This window comes from Pelobates fuscus, chromosome 4, assembly GCF_036172605.1.
Source record: "Pelobates fuscus isolate aPelFus1 chromosome 4, aPelFus1.pri, whole genome shotgun sequence".
NCBI lineage: Eukaryota > Metazoa > Chordata > Amphibia > Anura > Pelobatidae > Pelobates > Pelobates fuscus.
In genome coordinates, this window is record NC_086320.1 from 248979366 (window position 1) to 248999331 (window position 19966).

The 19966-nt window shown below is 48.3% G+C and overlaps 1 protein-coding gene and 1 pseudogene across 1 annotated transcript in view; one reads left to right on the forward strand and one right to left on the reverse strand.

The window, feature by feature from the left end:
* Nucleotides 1-19966, forward strand: part of COBL (cordon-bleu WH2 repeat protein) — a 761158-nt gene that overhangs the window by 405051 nt on the left and 336141 nt on the right. The window contains exon 6 of the mRNA XM_063452038.1: nt 12926-13020. Coding sequence (XP_063308108.1) covers nt 12926-13020 — 95 coding nt within the window. The remainder of the gene's footprint in view (nt 1-12925; nt 13021-19966) is intronic.
* Nucleotides 24-169, reverse strand: LOC134609530 (small Cajal body-specific RNA 11; annotated as a pseudogene).

Genomic DNA, 19966 nt, shown 5'->3' on the forward strand with positions numbered 1-19966 from the left:
ATAAAATAATAAGGGGGGGACCTACTGTCCTCCCCCCCCTGGCCCCCACCCCTGCGCTGTGGGTGGGGGCCCTAATAAAATAATAGGGGGGGGACCTACTGTCCTCCCCCCCTGGCCCCCACCCCTGCGCTGTGGGTGGGGGCCCTAATAAAATAATAGGGGGGGGACCTACTGTCCTCCCCCCCTGGCCCCCACCCCTGCGCGGTGGGTGGGGGCCCTAATAAAATAATAAGGGGGGGACCTACTGTCCTCCCCCCCCTGGCCCCCACCCCTGAGCGGTGGGTGGGGGCCCTAAATGAACCCCCCCCCCCCATCAAGGTGACTAGGGGTCCCAAGCCCCTAGTCACCCCCCCCACCCAAAACATTCTATCCCCTACCTACCCCCCTCACCCTAAAAATAGTGAGGGGGGAATAAAATAACTAACCTGTAAAAAAAAAAAAATTAAACTTACCATTTGACGTCTTCTTTTTTCTAAATTCTTCTTTCTTCAGCCCCCAAAAAAGCCAAATAAAAATCCATCATACCCGTCGCACTTTAGTGGACATGCCCCTACTCGCGGTATAGCGAGTAGGGGCATTGGGGAGATTTTAATCTCCCTTGTGCTATTATGGGGGTCATATTGACCCCCATAGAGTGAGGGGGGGACCTGGGGGGCTTATGAAGTGGTGGGGAGCACAGCTCCCTGCCGCTTCTGTCTTTACATATTACAAGGAGGGAGCTGCACGTCGGTAGCTCCCTCCTTGTAATAAACTGATCGAACAAACGAACACTGATACTCAGTGTTAGTTTGTTCGTCTGATTTTTTCTATTCATTCATTCGTCTGTCTGATGAATGAATGAATAGATGAAATTCCCGTTCGCATGTCCAGGTGTTTCACTGGGCATGTGCGGGAATCTCACAGTCTGTGTAGTGTGGGTAGATGACGTGTCCCACAGGGACTTCACCTACCCACACAAAGATGGCGGCGCCCTGAATAAAGATCGGGGCAGAAGATACAGATTTAAAAATAGGTAATCTGGGGGGCTTAGGGGCATTTGGGGGTGACTAGGGGGTCAATTGGATGTAGTGGAGGCGGGAGGGGGGTTAAAAAAAAAACGGGATTCGGCATGACAGTGCCGCTTTAAGAGACGAATAATGGAACACATTAACTCTGTCTCCTCACAAAGAGACACCCCAGTAGCAAGGCACCTACAAGCCTACCATGAAAATTCCTAGTGGGAACTTTGTTTTCTTGGCATATAACATGTTACACTAGGTCAACGAGGTGTTTTACCTTTTTACCCTTTATTCTTGTTGAATTCACAGCATACTATTCTGACCCCCAACATCATTGAGTTATTTATTACCTAGGGACATAAAGCCATATGACACATTAAAATTCACTAATACATCTACTAGGGATTTTCAGTGTTTAAATAATAACTTTTCTGTGTTGGATGTTATAGTTATCAGTTATCTTACTTATTGGACTATTTTCGTTTTATTATTATCACATACTATAGCTAAGGATACACCTGGATGTTTTGTTTTTTTTTGCTATCCTACGTGACTCTCCACAGTGATCCCACTGGTCACTAACATGGTTTTGTATCTTAATATCCTTATCCCCCGTGGATTCCTTGAAACTTTAACCATTTGCTAATTTAAGTTTTTTATTTTACCTTGAAGTTAAAGGGACACTCCAGGCACCCAGACCACTTCTGCTCATTGGAGTGGTCTGGGTGCCAACTCCCACTACCCTTAACCCTGCAAGTGTAATTATTGCAGTTTTTCATAAACTGCAATATTTACATTGCAGGGCTAACTCCACCTCTAGTGGCTGTCTATTAGACAGCCACTAGAGGTCACTTCCTGGGTTCTAGCACAAGTTTCCTGTGCTAGAGCGTCGCTGGACGTCCTCACGCTGTGTGAGGACCTCCAGCGTCGCTCAAAACCCCATAGGAAAGCATTGAAATGATTTTTCAATGCTTTCCTATGGGGAGACGTAATGCGCATGCGCGGAATTTCCGCGCATGCGCATTAGGTCTCCTCGGCCGGTGAGCGAGATTAGTCTCGCCCACCGGCCGACGTAAACACTAGGAGGAGCGTCGCGGAGGCGGAGACAGCAGCGAGGGACATCGCCGCTGTCCCAGGTAAGTCACTGAAGGGGTTTTCACCCCTTCAGTAACCGGGGATTGGTGGGTGGGAGGGAGAGGGACCCTCCAGTGCCAGAAAAACGGATCGTTTTTCTGGCACTGGAGTTTCCCTTTAACTCCAATTTTACATTTATTTTTGTATTGCTATTTTTTCCTCTATTTAATGATGAACCCCTGTATAAGTGATGTAGTCCTTTTTAATCGTTGTTAGTGTATAGCAGGTTATGATGGACAATACGTTTAAAGTGCTAAAAGCTAATTACCTTTTGGTACATGCTCCACTTTGCACCCTTTGGATATCTGTAATGCCATGGACATTCTGCTAACCTAATTGCACTATGCTATCTCACTGATATATTCATATAAAGGCAGATGATTTACTATGAATAAAGATGGTGGGCGACACATGAAAGATGATGCATGCAAATCATTTCTACCATTAGAGTTTTCCATTGATGCATTTAGATAAAGGGGTGATATTGGTTCATTAAGGATTGTAAACACGGTTGAGTAGTGTGCATATTTAGTGGTTGTCATGATTGGAACTATGTGAAAAATGCTGTAAGTTAATTACCTTCCGGTATATGCTCCACAATGCACCCTTTTGATATCTGCAATGCCAGAGTTACTTTGCCAAATCAATAACATTATTGATTACATTAGAATACGCCCAGTTTTCAGAGGCCACGTACCCTGAACTTGAAAAGTTCTGAGGACATAGTTGACTGGCTAACACAGGACACCCAATCTTCTACAGCTTCCGCTCGGAACCTTGATGCACCATCCTCCTCCAGCTTAGCTTCGGGCACCTCTCAAGATACCACTCACCCGCCTGCCGCCACCACCAACACTAGCACCACAGCCGCTTCACTTTATCTGTCAGAGGAGTTATTTACACATCTGTTTGAAGAAATGAGTGATGCGCAACCATTATTGCCAGAGGATGTAGATAACAGGGATATGTCTCGGGGTCAGCCCGACAGCACGCCAATCAACGCATGCTGTGTCCACCACCAGAATGCCGTCATTGCAGAGCTCAGCAGTGTGGATTTTTTTTGTGTGACTGCCTCTGACAACAGCGATGCGATTTGCAACCTGTGCCAATAGAAAATGAGTCGTGGGAAGTCCAACACCCACCTAGCTACAACTGCTTTGTGTAGGCACATGATCGCACATCACAAACGCCTATGGGATCAACACATGAGTACAAGCAGCACACAAACTCAAAGCTGCCATCCTCCTCCTGGTCCAGCATCTTCAGCCACATCAACCACTGCTGTCCTCCTTGCCCCCTCTCAACTATCCGCCACTCCGTCTCTCGCCTTGAGCAGTTTCCGCTTATCTGCCCACAGTCAGGTGTCTGTCAAGGACATGTTTGAGCGTAAGAAGCCAATGTCAGAAAGTTACCCCCTTGCCTGGTGTCTGACAGCTGGCTTGTCTGAACTATTAGCCTGCCAGCTTTTACCATACAAGCTGGTGGAGTCTGAGACATTCAAAATTTTTTTAGCTATTGGGATGCCGGAATGGAAGGTACCCGGGCGAAATTTCTTTTCACAAAAGGCAATCCACCAACCTGTACTCGATTGTGCAAAAGGAACACTGTCTGGCACACAGTGTTGGGGCAAGGGTCCATCTGACCACTGATACCTGGTCTGCAAAGCATGGTCAGGGCAGGTATATCACCTACACTGCGCATTGGGTAAACCTGCTGACGGCTGCCAAGCATGGAATGCGTGACTCTGCAGAGGAGTTGGTGACACCGCCATGACTTGCAGGCAGGCCTGCTGCCACCTCCTGTACTCCTCCTACTCTCCTACTCCATCCTCTTCCATAACCTCCTCGGCTGAGTCCTCTTCTGCTGCTGCGTCTTGCTCCACATCAACGGCACCCCCCAGCTCCCCAGGTACTATTCCACATCCCGGATACGGCAGTGTCACGCCATCTTGGGTTTGACTTTCTTGAAAGCAGAGAGTCACACCGGACAAGCACTCCTGTCCGCCCTGAACGCACAGGTGGAAAAGTGGCTGACTCCGCAGCAACTGGAGATCGGCAAAGTGGTTTGTGACAACGGAACAAATTTGTTGGCGGCACTGAAGTTGGGCAAGTTGACACATGTGCCGTGCATGGCACACGTGTGTAATCTGATCGTACAACGCTTTGTGCATAAGTACACAGGCTTACAGGACGTCCTGAAGCAGGCCAGGAAGGTGTGTGGCCATTTCAGGCGTTCCTACACGGCCATGGCGCACTTTGCAGATATCCAGCGATGAAACAACATGCCAGTGAGGCGCTTGATTTGCGACAGCCCGACACGTTGGAATTCAGCACTCCTAATGTTCGACCGCCTGCTCCAACAAGAAAAAGCTGTTAATGAATATTTGTATGACTGGGGTGCTAGGACAGCCTCTGGGGAGCTGGGAATCTTTTTGCCATGTTACTGGACGCTCATGCGCTATGCCTGTAGGCTCATCCGTCCTTTTGAGGAGGTGACAAACCTAGTCAGTCGCACCGAAGGCACCATCAGCGACATCATACCATTTGTTTTCTTCCTGAAGCATGCCCTGCGAAGAGTGCTGGATCAGGCCATAGATGAGCGTGAAGAGGAAGAGGAAGAGTTGTGGTCACCATCACCACCAGAAACAGCCTTATCAGCATCGCTTGCTGGACCTGCAGCAACGCTGGAAGAGGATTGTGAGGAAGAGGAGTCAGAGAAGGAATGTGGCTTTGAGGAGGAGGAGGAAGACCAACCACAACAGGCATCCCAGGGTGCTCATTGTCACCTATCTGGTACCCGTGGTGTTGTACGTGGCTGGGGGGGAAGAACATACCTTAATTGAGATCACTGAGGAGGAGGAACGGGAAATGAGTAGCTCGGCATCCAACCTTGTGCAAATGGGGACCTTCATGCTGTCGTGCCTGTTGAGGGACCCTCGTATAAAAAGGCTGAAGGAGAACGACCTGTACTGGGTGTCCACGCTACTAGACCCCCAGTATAAGCATAAAGTGGCTGAAATGTTACCAAATTACAAGTCGGAAAGGATGCAGCATTTGCAAAATAAATTTAAAAGTATGCTTTACACAGCGTATAAGGGTGATGTCACAGCACAACGGCAATCTAACAGGGGAAGAGGTGAAAGTAATCCTCCTCCTCCCACGACCATGCCGGCAAGGACAGGACACTTTAAAGACGTGTTGTTGATGGAGGACATGCAGAGCTTTTTAAGTCCCACGCATCGCCACAGCCCTTCGGGATCCACCCTCAGAGAACGACTCGACCGACAGGTAGCAGACTACCTCGCCTTAACTGCAGATATCGACACTCTGAGAAGCGATGAACCCCTTCACTACTGGGTGTGCAGGCTTGACCTGTGGCCTGAGCTATCCCAATTTGCGATAGAACTTCTGGCCTGCCCCACTTCAAGTCTCCTGTCAGAAAGGACCTTCAGTGCAGCAAGAGGTATTGTCACTGAGAAGAGAAGTCGCCTAGGTCAAAAAAGTCTAGATTACCTCACCTTTATTAAGATGGATCCTGAAGGGACTGACAGTGGGCGATACATTCGACTAAAAAAGGCCTGATGAGATGAGCTGCCTTGGGCTAAAAATGGTCCACACGCTGCTGTATTTTAGCTCTGAATGCCGGTTGACTTGCGTGACTTATCCGCCACCAACTAGGGTTCAAGCCGCAATGTTTTAGGGCACTTTCTGCCTGGGAAACAAACATCAATTTTTCTGGCCGCTGCTACAGCAGAGGCTGCAACAATACCTAATTTTTCAGGCATGTGTACATGCCTAATTTTTCGGGCCTCTGGTGCTGCACTGTGGCTTCAAAAACCAAACCAAAAAAAAAGGCACATAACAGGGATTAAAGTGATAGGAATAGTACTACTTAACACACCACTCCTATCTGGTGGCACATTAGATTGCACGCGCAGTGCCCCAAATTTGAAGTAGGAGGACCGACCAAGCATCTTTTTCCATCTCCCGGTTCCTAAAATCGATGCCATATACACGTCCCCTGATAGGGCGCCAGCTCGTTATTCTCTTGTGCGCAAGCTCGTTATTGTCTTTTTCACTTCACTAGGGACGCTTTACTGCACTATGGGCACTTAGACCCACTCTTTGTCTTGCACAGTGTTATTCCTAGCCAGCATCTGTGATGGGAAATCAGACAGTCATCTAAACGTTTAGATTGAGCTTTAGCTTAGAACACCCTTGAAGGTGTTTAAGGAGATTAGGGCTAGTTTAGAGGATTCTTCTTAGACCTCTCTGGGTCTTTATAGCTCTTCCACCTATCCAGCATTTCTGGAAACTAGCTAAGAGAAAGGGTGGCTCTGTGTCTGTGATACATTTAACTTTATATCACCTTATTGACACTTTTTATGACAGCATCACTCCGGTCTCCATACTCTCTGCCTATACCCATCTATTTAGAGGGAGTTTCCTTGCCCCTGGCAATATTATATAATAGGTAATAGTATTACCATTATTACACAATTAGCCACTATAGGGGAATGAGTATAGTATCCCTTTGTTATTTATAAATGACACAATAAAGACTTTTGTCCATTACTCAACTTACTTTAACAAAGGGTACTAACCACGGTTTTAGGAAGCATTACTCTGCTTTCCCTTTCTCCCTCTATTATACACCTATGCTCACTAGGATTTGTAAGTATCACTTTATTATAGTTGTCTAACCTTTTCCTATGCCAGTTTTAGATCTCCTTCTTGGGAGATTTTTTCTTTTTTCAGTTTATTAGCATACCTGGGTACAAGCCCTCGGTGGGGCTGGCACCATCACCTGACCACATTTCCTCGTTTCTTCCACTCATACCGCTTTTTCCATCTTTAAAGGGGTTTGGCGAAACAAGGAAATAGTCCTCTACTCGTAACAGGATTAAACTGATAAGAATAGTACTACTTAACACACCTTATAATAACGCAGAGAGAGGAGTGTGAAGAAGAGGAGTCAGAGGAGGAAGGTGGCTTTGAGGAGGTGGAAGACCAAACACAGCAGGCGTCCCAGGGGGCTTGTTGTCACCTTTCGGGGACCCTTGGTGTTGTACGTGGCTGGATGGAGGAAGAGACCTTCAATGACATCAGTGAGGACAAGGAACTGGACATGGCTAGCTCGGTATCCAACCTTGTGCAAATGGGGAGTTTGCGGTTGTGCAAATGGACTGTTTGCGGTTGTTTGCGGTGCGTTAAACGGGGAGTTTGGTCTGTCACTGTGAAGCGGGCGTAACCCTTACACTACCTGATCGATACAACATCATACAGTAGGTCCCCCCCCCTCATTATTTTTATGGCCCCCACCCACCGCTCACGGGTGGGGGTGGGCGGGAGGACAGTAGGTCCCCCCCATTGTGATTTATGGCCCCCACCCACCATGCAGGGGTGGGGGCCGGGGGGAAGGACAGTAGGTGTCCCCCCCTTATCCTTATTTACTGAATATTCCCCTGTATAACAATGTTTGGCATTTAGTGAATATTCCCTATTCTGCTCTGTGTCAGTGTGTATCAGGGTCTCTGAGGACAGGTGTCAATCCATATCTGCCAAGTGACCCTATGTAGGAGGAACAGTCCCTATTCTGCTCTGTGTCAGTGTGTATAAGGGTCCCTGAGGACAGGTGTCAATCCATATCTGCCAAGTGATCCTATGTGGGGGGAACAGTCCCTATTCTGCTCTGGGGCGTACCAAATGCTCCAGGTCCACTGTATAGAGTGGAGCCATGTTATTCTGTATATAGAGAGGAGCCATGTTCACACTGTATATAGAGGGGAGCCATGTTACTCTGTATATAGAGGGAGCCATGTTATTCTGTATATAGAGGGAGCCATGTTTACACTGTATATAGAGGGAGCCATGTTATTCTGTATATAGAGGGAGACATGTTGTTCTATATATAGAGGGAGCCATGTTATTCTGTATATAGAGGGAGCCATGTTACTCTGTATATAGAGGGAGCCATGTTTACACGGTATATAGAGGGAAGCCATGTTACTCTGTATATAGAGGGAGCCATGTTACTCTGTATATAGAGGGAGCCATGTTTACACGGTATATAGAGGGAAGCCATGTTACTCTGTATATAGAGGGAGCAATGTTACTCTGTATATAGAGAGGAGCCATATTTACACTGTATATAGAGGGAGCCATGTTTACACGGTATATAGAGGGAAGCCATGTTACTCTGTATATAGAGGGAGCCATGTTATTCTGTAAATAGAGGGAGGCATGTTATTCTGTATATAGAGGGAGCCATGTTATTCTGTATATAGAGGGAAGCCATGTTACTCTGTATATAGAGAGGAGCCATGTTTACACTGTATATAGAGGGAGACATGTTATTCTGTATATAGAGGGAGCCATGTTACTCTGTATATAGAGGGAGCCATGTTACATTGTATATAGAGGGAGCCATGTTACTTTGTATATAGAGGGAGCCATGTTCACACGGTATATAGAGGGAAGCCACGTTACTCTGTATATAGAGGGAGCCATGTTATTCTGTATATAGAGGGAGCCATGTTTACATGGTATATAGAGGGAAACCATGTTACTCTGTATATAGAGAGGAGCCATGTTTACACTGTATATAGAGGGAACCATGTTACTCTGTATATAGAGGGGAGCCATGTTTACTTGGGATATAGAGGGAAGCAATGTTACTCTGTATATAGAGGGAGCCATGTTATTCTGTATATAGAGGGAGCCATGTTTACACGGTATATAGAGGGAAGCCATGTTACTCTGTATAAATAGCGGAGCCGTGTTTACACTGTATATAGAGGGGAGCCATGTTACTCTGTATATAGAGGGAGCCATGTTATTCTTTATATAGAGGGAGCCATGTTATTCTTTATATAGAGGGAGCCATGTTTACACGGTATATAGAGGGAAGCCATGTTACTCTGTATATAGAGAGGAGCCATGTTTACACTGTATATAGAGGGGAGCCATGTTACTCTGGATATAGAGGGGAGCCATTTTACACTGTATATAGAGGGAGCCATGTTACTCTGTATATAGAGGGAGCCATGTTTACACTGTATATAGAGGGGAGCCATGTTTACACTGTATATAGAGGGAGCCATGTTACTCTGTATATAGAGGGAGCCATGTTTACACTGTATATAGAGGGGAGCCATGTTTACACTGTATATAGAGGGGAGCCATGTTTACACTGTATATAGAGGGAGCCATGTTACTCTGTATATAGAGGGAGCCATGTTTACACTGTATATAGAGGGGAGCCATGTTTACACGGTATATAGAGGGAGCCATGTTTACTCTGTATATAGAGGGAGCCATGTTACTATCTGAGGTGGTTAACTATGATTGGCCCTGGCATGTTTGTTAGTCTGGCCTGCATGGTTGTCTGGCATGAATAAAAGTAGCATGTTTCAACTATATTAGTAGTTAGACTAGTTTGCACTAAAACATGTGCAAATGGGGAGTTTGCGGTTGTGTAAATGGACTGTTTGCGGTTGTTTGTGGTGCGTTAAACGGGGAGTTTGGTCTGTCACTGTGAAGCGGGCGTAACCCTTACACTACCTGATCGATACAACATCATACCTGATGTTTTTAAGCACGTTATTCCAAACAATTTAGGAATGTTAGGTGATTTCTGCCCTTTATGGATTAAAACCAGACTCTGCATCAACTGTGTAATTTTCCATGGCAGTTTTGCCATGGATCCCCCTCCGGCATGCCACAGTCAAGGTGTTAGTCCCTTTGAAACAACTTTTCCATCACTTTTGTGGCCAGAAACAGTCCCTGTGGGTTTTAAAATTCGCCTGCCCATTGAAGTCAATGGCGGTTCGCCCGGTTCGCCGGTTCGCGAACGTTTGCGGAAGTTCCCGTTCGCCGTTCGTGAACCGAAAATTTCGGGTTCGCGACATCACTATATATGTCACATTGTTAAAACTGCCTACCAGTACTATATATCTACCCTTGTCGTCCGTCACCTGCATGATAAAATCAAATGCTATGTGTTGGCTGATTAGTATGGAAACCCCCTTTAGTTTTATTCTGGGAGGTGGAATTTAATTGGTAGGGATATAAGGAGGGTAGTACCTGAGGGTGTGCATTGATTTTGAAATGTGTCTCCTACAAGCAGACTATGTCTGCTGCTTGCTGTTTAAGGTCTCTTCCTAAGTGGTGTCTTTGCACCGGGATGTTTAATCCTCGAACGTTATGACTGTGTACTTTCATGGTGGGTCAAAGGATAATGAGTGTTTTGGGTGCAAATTTATTAAAACATTCAATAGAGACGTCGCCTTTCCCAACAATATCAAGCCAGGCGGCGCCTCCGTAGGAGCCTGTCCCTGTGGCATTGGGAGTAGGGGAGGGTAGTGCTGGCTCTCTTCCCTGATGTGCTTAGTTTTGAGAAGATTCAGTGGAGTTGCATGAGCTAGGGGTAAGTGTTGCGTTCTCCCGTGTGGTACAGGAAAATGCAGGCATATGGATAAGATAACATAAGTAGTTGCAAACAAGAATAGAAAATCCGTGACAGATGCGAAGGTCTTCCTGTGGTGTAGAGTGGCAACTGAGAGGTCCGTGAAAATCTGCACTGGGTTATACTTTTGTGGCAAGTTCTTCCTGGTTCTACTCGCTCTCAGCATGAGGTCCTTTGCATGGTAGTAGTGCATCTTGAGGAGGACATCTCATGGGGCGTCGTTCGGTAGAAAATGGGGTTTCGCAACTCTATGGATATGATCCATGAGGAGCAGTTCCACAGGTAAGTCTGGGGATGGCGCTCGGAAGAGCTCAGTGGTGTAGGCCTTGAGGTCAGATGGGGATATTGCAGCTGAGACACCTCGTAAACGGAGGTTGCTAATCAGCCAGTTTAGAGTCATACTGTACAATTTGAGAGATGAGTTCTTCGACCCTTGTCACCAAGGTGTTATGAGCCTCCGCGTGGTCTGCCATTTTAGCCTCGTGCCCAGCTCCTGGATGTCATGCCTGAGTTCCCCAAAAAATTTTGGAGGGTACCTCGGAGTTTGGCAGCCATGTCGTCAAACATGGTCTGCAGGAGCGCAGGTGTAAGTGCTGCAGTTGGGGATGGAGGGTCTCAGGCCTGGTCCGAATCCATATCGGCGCCATCTTGGCTTTCTTCCAGGAGCACGGCCTTCGCAAGGCCTTGTTTCACCCCAAAGAAATGTGCTTTTTCTGTCCGGTCAGTGTGCCTTTTCCCTTTGTGATGGGACATTCTCCATGTGGGAGCTTTAGAAATGATATTTACACTAAAATATTAATAATCTCGATCTCATTAAAAGCGGTAAATTATGACATTGTTTAACAAAAACAGGATTTCTCATATGACTACAAGTATTATAAATACGCAAAGCAACAAACGGCACAGTAAACATTTACAGACTAACCCTGTATGTAAAGTCTTTCTTCATTTAAGTCCACTCAATAAAATGGAATGTTTTCAGTATGTTATAGGTTTAGTCTGGTTTTTTTTTATTCTCTGTATAGGAAAACATTCACATCCCAGACAGGGCCGGTGCAAGGACCACCTTATACATGGTGGAAAGGGGCTGTAGATGGAGGCACAGGGGTTTTAGAATGGGTCAGGGCTGTGGTGGGGGATAAGGGATTTACAATGGAGGAAAAGGTATGTGGGGGGGTCAGGGGCTGTAGGAGTGACACTAGGGTGTAGAGGGGGGAGACACGTGGCTGTAGAGGGGGGCACACAGAGCTTTAGATGGGGAGTACAGGGGGGCTGTAGAGGTGGGACACGAGAGCTGTGGTGGGGTGGGCAGGGGTTGTAGGAGGGAGGGCACAGGGGCTGTAAAGGAGGGTAGGAGCTACAGCGACCCCAGGGGAGCAGAGGCTGAGAGGGGGGCAGGTGATGTAGAAAGGGGGACATGGGCTGTAGAGAGGGGAATAGGGGCTACAGAAGGGGGTAGGGACATAAAAGGGGGGCATGGGCTGTAGAGTGGGGGGCATGGACTGTATAGAGGGGATATGGGCTGCAGAGTGGGGGCATGGGCTATAGAGAGGGGGATATGGACTGTAGAGTGGGGGGCACAGGGGCTGTAAAAGAGGCACAGGGGCTATAGAAGGGGTGGGCAGGGTCACACGGCCAATATGAGGGGTGGGCAGTGGCTGTAGAAGGGAGGGGATGAAGAAGGGGTAGGCAGGGGCTGTAAAAGGTGCACAGGTGCTATAGAAGGTGTGGGCAGGGGCAGTAATATGGGGTACATGGGCTATAGAAAGGGGAACAGGGGCTGTAGAGGGGCCATGGGCTGAGAGGGGGCACATGAGCTATAAATGTGGTGGGCAGGGACTGACAAAAAAAATTAAACTATTGTATCCCCTCTACCCCTTAGTCTTACCTTAGGACAGGGAGGGGTGGGCAGGAGCAGCAGCCAGCACAACCGACTTCCCTGGCTGCACTGTGCTGGCTGCAGGGAGACAGGTGATTTGAAAACTCTGGCTGGGGATTCAGATTTTTGCGCCCCCCCTGCTCTGGCGCCCTCAGGCGGCTGCCTGTGTCGCCTTATGGATGCACCGGCCCTCATCTCAGACATTCAAGGCAGACGTAAAGTTCTGCTCAGTGCAGCAGTATAATCATTTTCTGACCTTGTGTTTGCGTCCTGGACATTGTTCTTTTAAATATTTACTGCATTTTGATTACCATTCAGGTTTAATGACCATTTTAAAAGCATTAGAAAAGAAAGCCCAAAAATGTAATTATTAAAATATAAATGTGTATTAGATTTTATTTTGATCTTGGTTTTCTAAAGACATTTTTATCTTTGTTTTGTATTACAGAAAAAGGATTGAATCTTTCAACCAGCAGTGACACTATAGAAAAAGAAAAAAAGGGAATTTTAGGATTTTTTCGCAACCATAAGAAAAACAGTAAGGTAAATGATTTGCATTAACTACTCCTTCTTTTCACACAATGCACAAGCAACTAATATCCTTTATGGAAGCAAATTGGAGATAACCATACATTAGAAGAACTTGGGAATTGTTATAGACAACAAACTATGCAACAATGTACTTTGTCAATCTGCAGTGGCTAAGGCCAGTAAGGTATTGTCATGCATGAAAAAGGGCATTCATTCTCAGGATGAGAATATAATTTTGCCTCTTTAGGAATCGCTGGTAAGACCACATCTTGAATATGCTGTGCAATTTTGGGCACCTGTTCTAAAGAAAGATATTATAGCACTGGAAAGAGTGCAGAGGCGGACTACAAAATTAATAAAAGGAATGGAACTTTTTAATTATGAAAAAAGGTATATCTGTGGCCAATACAAACCATTGTGTGGAAATCTATTCACAAACAAGACTTTACATAGGACACGAGGCCATGCGTTTAGACTGGAAGAAAGAAGATTTAGTCTAAGGCAAAGAAAAGTTTTTTTCACTGTAAGAACAATAAGGATATGGAATTCTCTGCCGGAAGAAGTGGTTTTATCAGAGTCCGTACAGATGGTTAAACAGCATCTAGATGCTAGATACTTGCAAAAACAGAATATTCAAGGACATCATTTTTCAATGTAGGGTAATAGCTTCTTGATCCAGGGATTTATCTGACTGCCATTCTGGGGCCAAGAGGGTATTTTGCAAAATTTGAAGTGCTTCAGACTGGGTTTTCTTTGCCATCTTTTGTATTAACAGCAAAAAACAAATGTGAGGAAGGCTGAACTTGGATGGACACATGTCTCTTTTCAGCCTATGTAACTATGTAACACTCTGCTCATTTTTGTTAATATCAGTGCCAGATTACCATAGGTGTTAATGGAGCTGCAGCCCATGGAATAGGCATATTAATGAAGAAGGGGAAAAAGTAAAATATATATATTTTTTTTGTTTCGCCACTCTGCACATGCTCTTGCTCTGAAATGTTGTGCAATGTGAATGGAAAATAGAAGATGGACTAGCTTTAAGTATAACTTTTTTTCAACAATCTTTATTTTTGGTAAATCCAGGTATAGACAGGTACAAAAGTCAAACTGGTAGAAACTTGAGGTTAACAGGTAGAGCAGTATCTAGTGGATGGTTAGAATCGTGCATAGGAACAAGCATTTGTTTTAATCATGAGCTCCATATCAATTAGATAAGTTTGCCCTAAAAGACTGACGTATGTTACACAGTCGCAAGGTTTGGCGGAGATAGGCGCACCCCTCCCCCATTCCCATTATAGCTAATGTGTCCAGCCCCACCCAGGGCACCCCACGGCCAGGAGCACCCCCCCACCCCCCTGAGCCCAGGCTGCCCCAGCGCCCTGTGCCTAATATGCGAGCCTGATTGGCATGTGGTAGGTCACTCGTAGGTGGAAAACTTATCCAGATTCAGCTATAGTAAAAGTATTGCCTGGATGACCATGCCTGTTCGGGCTGGTTTCTTATCAGGGCTGAAGGGCCCACCCCGGCCCAGCGTGCCGAGATGAGGGACAGGGGCATGTGTGGGGCCGTGGCAAACCTGTGAGTGTTGTGTCTTGTGTCTTCGCTCGTGTATGCGCCCTTAGTGTGTGGGAGTGCAGTCGACTCAGGCATGCCGCCGATAGGGCCGTCACCCCTGGCTGGCGTGTCAGTCTAAGGGTGCCACGTCGCTCTGTTCATTAAGGTTGTGTGCCCTAGTCGGAGTAAACAGTCCCGTCAGGGCTTAGCAATCCGGTTATGGGCCCGGTGCCGAGAGTCTCCCTCCGCATGCCCCCCCGCCACACGTGCGTATCCGGGAAGGAGGAGGGGAGGGATGTGATGGGGAAGAGAGAAAAAAAAGGGGGGGTGGTGGGGGGTAAAAAGGAGAGGGGGAAGAGATTTAACTCTTCCCCTCTAGTCACCGCTCACGGCCTCTCGTAGCCCGGCGGGGCTTGCGTCTCCCCTTGCTATGGTCACTCCCCTTCCTGCGCCATCTGGACGCTCTCCTATCTCCATGTCAAGGGTCCGGTCATCCCCCCTATGGAGTGGCTTTGCCGACTGTCTTAGCCCTATGGAGATAGGGCTCCGTGTCCACTCCCATCACCCTCTGGGGGAGTCCCACCCTCTCGGGTTTCCCCGCGTTTTTTTTGCGCCATGTACGTGCACCATGGGGCCCATGTGAGTGCGCATTTCTCGGCGGTGCCACGTAGTGAGGCTGTGAGAGACTCCATGCTGTATAGGTTTTCAACCTTGTCCATCCATTGTTCGATGGTTGGTGGTTCCGCTGTGCGCCATTTGAGTGGGATAAGGGATTTAGCTGCGTTTGTACCTCAAGAGAGAGAGTGTTGTGTGGTGTAGTAGCATCGGCAGAGGCTTGAAGGGCAGGTCTGAATCCAGGATTTTGGTTATTTTAGAGTGTATGAGTCTCCAGTATGGGACAATGTTTGGGCACGACCACCAGATATGCAGATTAATCCCTGGTTCATTTCCACAGCTCCAACATGTGTCGGGTAGTTCACTATTCATGCGATGTAGCCAGGCTGGGGTCCGGTACCAATTCACCATGCGTTTGTAGTTGAGTTCCTGCACTTTTGTGTTTATGGTGCCTTGGTGTGCCAAGATGTGTATTTTTTTCCTCACTGTGCGTCCGTCAGTGTGCAGCTTGTGGCCTGTTCCCAGCGGGACATGTATGTCGGTGTTGTGCATGGCGTTGAGGTGAGCAGCAAAGAGTAAAGAAGCGTTATTCCTTTTACCGGTCGATGTGCATTGCCGCTCAAACTCGGTGAGCTCCCAATTGACTAAATGTTTGCCCGTGAGGGATCGGTAATAATGTTGGATTTGGTGGTATCTAAATCTCCCCATGTGTGAGGAGGCATTGTGTGAGGTCAGTTCCATCAGGGGCTTAAGCTGTGTCCCATTCGCTTGGGGAGGGACAGGAGAGGCCCCCGATTTCCAGACAAACCGGATCATTGCGGTGGTGAGTGACTGAAAGAACTCTTTGGGTATGAAGATTGGTATGATCTGGAAGAGGTAGAGTAGTCGCGGCAGTAAACTTAGTTTCAGGGCGTTTATTCTTCCGAACCATGAGATTCAGAGGCTACCCCAGTTTGTGAGATCGGCTTGAAGGGTGCGTAAAATGGGCGCAAAGTTCTCTTGGTAGAGTCGTGTCAGGTCTTTGGTTAGCCAGATGCCAAGATATTTTATCCGGTGCATACACCAGTGAAAGGGGAACTGCGCCTGTAGCTGGTCCGTTTCATTCTTAGTTAGCATGAGCGGCAGAGCTTCCGACTTATCCGTGTTGAGCTTCAGGTTGGAGAGGAGGCCATATTCTGTAGGTGACCGCCCCCAGGAGGGGTTTCAGGGAGAGGGCAAAGAGGAGGGGGACAGGGGGCAGCACTGCCTTGTACCATTCCGGATGATGAAGGGTCGCGACAGTGCCCCATTGATCCGCAGCCTGACAGTGGGGGTCGTGTATGAGGAGGAGATCAAAGTCAGTATATTCGGACCAAATCCCATCTCGCGAAGTGTCGCCAGCATGAATTGCCAGTTTACCCGGTCAAACACCTTTTCGGCGTCCGTTGAGAGGAGGAGGGTTCTGCAGTTGGTGCTCCTTGCCATGTGGATCACATTAAGGGCTCTTATGGTGTTATCCCTTGCCTCTCTGCCTGGGATAAAGCCCACCTGGTCCAGGTGAAACAGGTGTGGCAGTACCCGTCCTATCCGTAAGACTAGGATTTTGGACAGATTTAGATCTGTGTTGAGGAGCGAGATCTTTCTTTAGCTGGAGCAGTTGGTTGGTTCCTTCCCATTCTTTGGGATCAAAGTAATGGTTGTCATCAGGGTTTCGGAAGGGAGCTGACCACCATCTAGGAGGGTGATAAGGCTCTTCAATAGGTGTGGTAACAGAAATTCTAGGAACTTTTTATAGTACGCCACAGGAAGGACATATGGTCTAGGGGCCTTGTGTGTTTTAGAGGCTTTGAGGGCCGATTGGAGCTCTCCCATGGTGATGTGGTCCTCCATCTCATCTCTCATTTCTCTGGTCAGGGTTTTGCCCACATGTTGCTCAAGGTATGCCGTTCTAGTTGCTCTTCTCGTCTGGGCAGCCCCCTCCAGACAAGTTGGTATGTTGTATAGATCGGTGTAGTACTGATGAAACGTGTCTACAATTCTGTCCGGGAGTTGCGTGACCTGGTCAACCTTGTCTCGGAGTTTGGTGATTTGGGTGAGTTGTCTCTTCCGCTGAAGCCTCCTGGCCAGTAATCTCCCACACTTGTCGGAGTGTTCATAGAAATGTCTACGTGATCTGCGAATAGTGTGAAGGAGAACTTGGGATATCAGTTGTCGGAGAGAGCTCGCCGGGCCTCTAGGAGATCTTTGTAGGTATCCGACAAAAGTGTGTTCTTATGCGAGCTTTCCAGGGCTGCCACTTGTTGTGCAAGTCCTGTGACCTGTTGCCTCTGTTTTTTTTCCTCTGGGTGCAGTATCAGATGAAGTGGCCCCTGATCACACATTTGTGCGCCTCCCACGTGATTAGCGGGTCCATGTCCGGTTTGTCGTTTTCCTCGAAGAAACTGTCTCAAGGCGGTTGTGGTTTCAGCTTGTGCCTCTATCTCCTCCAGTATCTGTTTATTTAGCTTCCACTGTATGTCTTTTGGTTTGATCAGTGGGAAGTGTATGAAGGTTAAGATTGTTGAGTGGTCAGACCATGTTGCCGGCAGGATGTCACTTGATTTCAGAAGCGTAAGGTACTCCTGGGAGATGACAACATAGTCCAGTCCAAGTCCAAGAGAAGTCACGATCTATCTGCGATGCCGGCGTTCCAGAGTATAGTGAGAGTCTTGCATCGGAAAGTGGTTGGTAAGGAGCAGGAGCCCTGGGATGTGTCCAGACGAGGGTCCAGTGCCATGTTAAGGTCTCCCGCTACAATGAGTATTCCCTCACGGAATCATTCCAGGGCAGAAAGGGTGCGCGCCAGGAACCTGTGTTGTCCAATGTTGGGCGCATAAATGCTTGCCAGGGTATAGAGTTGTCCCACAACGGTGCCTTTGAAGAATATATAGCGACCCTCCGGGTCGGTTAGGTCCAATGTGCTGGAAGGGAATCGTGTTGGCGATTAAGATTCACCAACACGGATGGTTCGTGGTCGGATGGTTAGCAAAGTATCCTGTGGGAAAACGGGAGTCTCGGAGCGCCCTCGCCATCCATAGAGAGCGTAGAAGGTGGGAGCACCTCTCTGGGAGATTCAGACCTCTAGCATTATTGGACCACAGGCGGAAGAACGCTGGGAAGTACCCACCGGGCATCTCGTCACCTATAGTGGTGGTGGTAAGCAGCGGATTGAGGGAGGGAAGGGAGAGAGGGAGAAAGAGGGGGGAGGTGGGAGAGAGAAGGAGGAGAAAAAAAAGGAAAAGGGGGGAGTTCACAATTCAACTGGTCGCACTGGGCGGGATGTAGGGGCGGGAACCAAGGAGGAATCAGGGACCCCCGATCCTCAACCTCACTCGGTGTGCGTCTGTCGAAGGAGACGTGTCTGCCATCCAGGTGCAGTCACTTGGAGTCAGTTGGTCAAAGCCAAGGACCCAGTAAGGGAGCTAAAGTGTGTCTGTTGTCCCGTGTCCATCCCCGTCACTGATCTGAGTGCTTGTTGACACCCCTCTAAGACACACTTGGGCAGCCTGAGTTGTATTAGGTAACAGTGTAACTGAATAAACTTTGACTAGGCTACCTTTAAAGCCCTGGTTCTCCCCATGCCACTGCCACATCCCGCATGCCACCTGGGTGGCATGCATGTAGGTGCTAGAGCCCCGTGAGCCCCATATAGGGTTGCTATGAAGAGACATCTGCCGCAACCCCTGGATCATCTAGTTGTGAGTACTGTCGGTCGCCAAGGCCACTGCAAGCTCCCTAGGAAACCCTCGCCCCCGCAGCACTATGGGGCCAGTTCCCTCTGTGTCACCCCCTATACTCCCGACCATGCTATGTGGATGACAGGGCGGGCTCTCCCGTAAATGGCTGTACCGCAGGGCCCAGGGCTCGGGCCTCGGCCCCCCAGCGTGGGTGTGAAGGTTACTAGGTCCGCGGAAGATGTGCACTTCAGGTGCCCTGATGTAAGTGCAACTCGCTCTGATCTGAGCGGATACTCTGGTACTCCCACTGCCCCAGACCACCCTCCATCCTCCATCCTATCACCTCCCCACGGACAAAAATCCACCCGCCGTTGTATATACCACCCCGAGTTGGTCCGTGTGTAGATTCCACGAACTATGAGCCCCCTGCCTCTGTGCTACCTCCCACCCAAACAGCTATGCACCCCCAATCTACCAGGGCTCAAGAGAAGGATAGCTCATGCGGCCTGGGCGTTCTTGGGGGGCAGTTGAGAATGTGCTAATTGGGGTTTTGCCATCCACCCCCCCCCAACCTGTGTCCTGGATCCCCCACCAAATAGGCTCCATGGGTATGCGGAAGAGTTATGTCCCCTGGGCTTATCAGTCCCTGCTGGGTGAACCAGTCCCTCTCGAGCAGACCAGAGCAGTGGTCCTAATGTATGGGTCTGCTGCACAGTAGGTGTAAGTCCAGTAATAGGGGCTGACCAGGCCACAGCTCAGAGCAGTAGTGGGGGGCAGTCGGATTGCCGAGGAGCACGGGAGCCCCCTGGTCAAACGGAGTCGGGCCGTCAGGTTTGTAGCAATGGTGAGTATGTGGGTCACAGAGTGAGTGAGTCAGGGGCAGTACGGGAGAGTCATTCAGAAATACTCAAAAAAGTGCACAGGCCAGGGGGCACAGAGAATCAGCATGGTGCCAGATCTGCTATTCTTCCGCTCCTGCCGGGCCACCCCATCTGTGCGGTGGCGACATCTGGCCCAGCCCGGTGGTGGAGGGTTGTGGACTCCCGTCATCTCCGCACCCTTGAGAATGGTATTGTCAGGATCGGGACAGG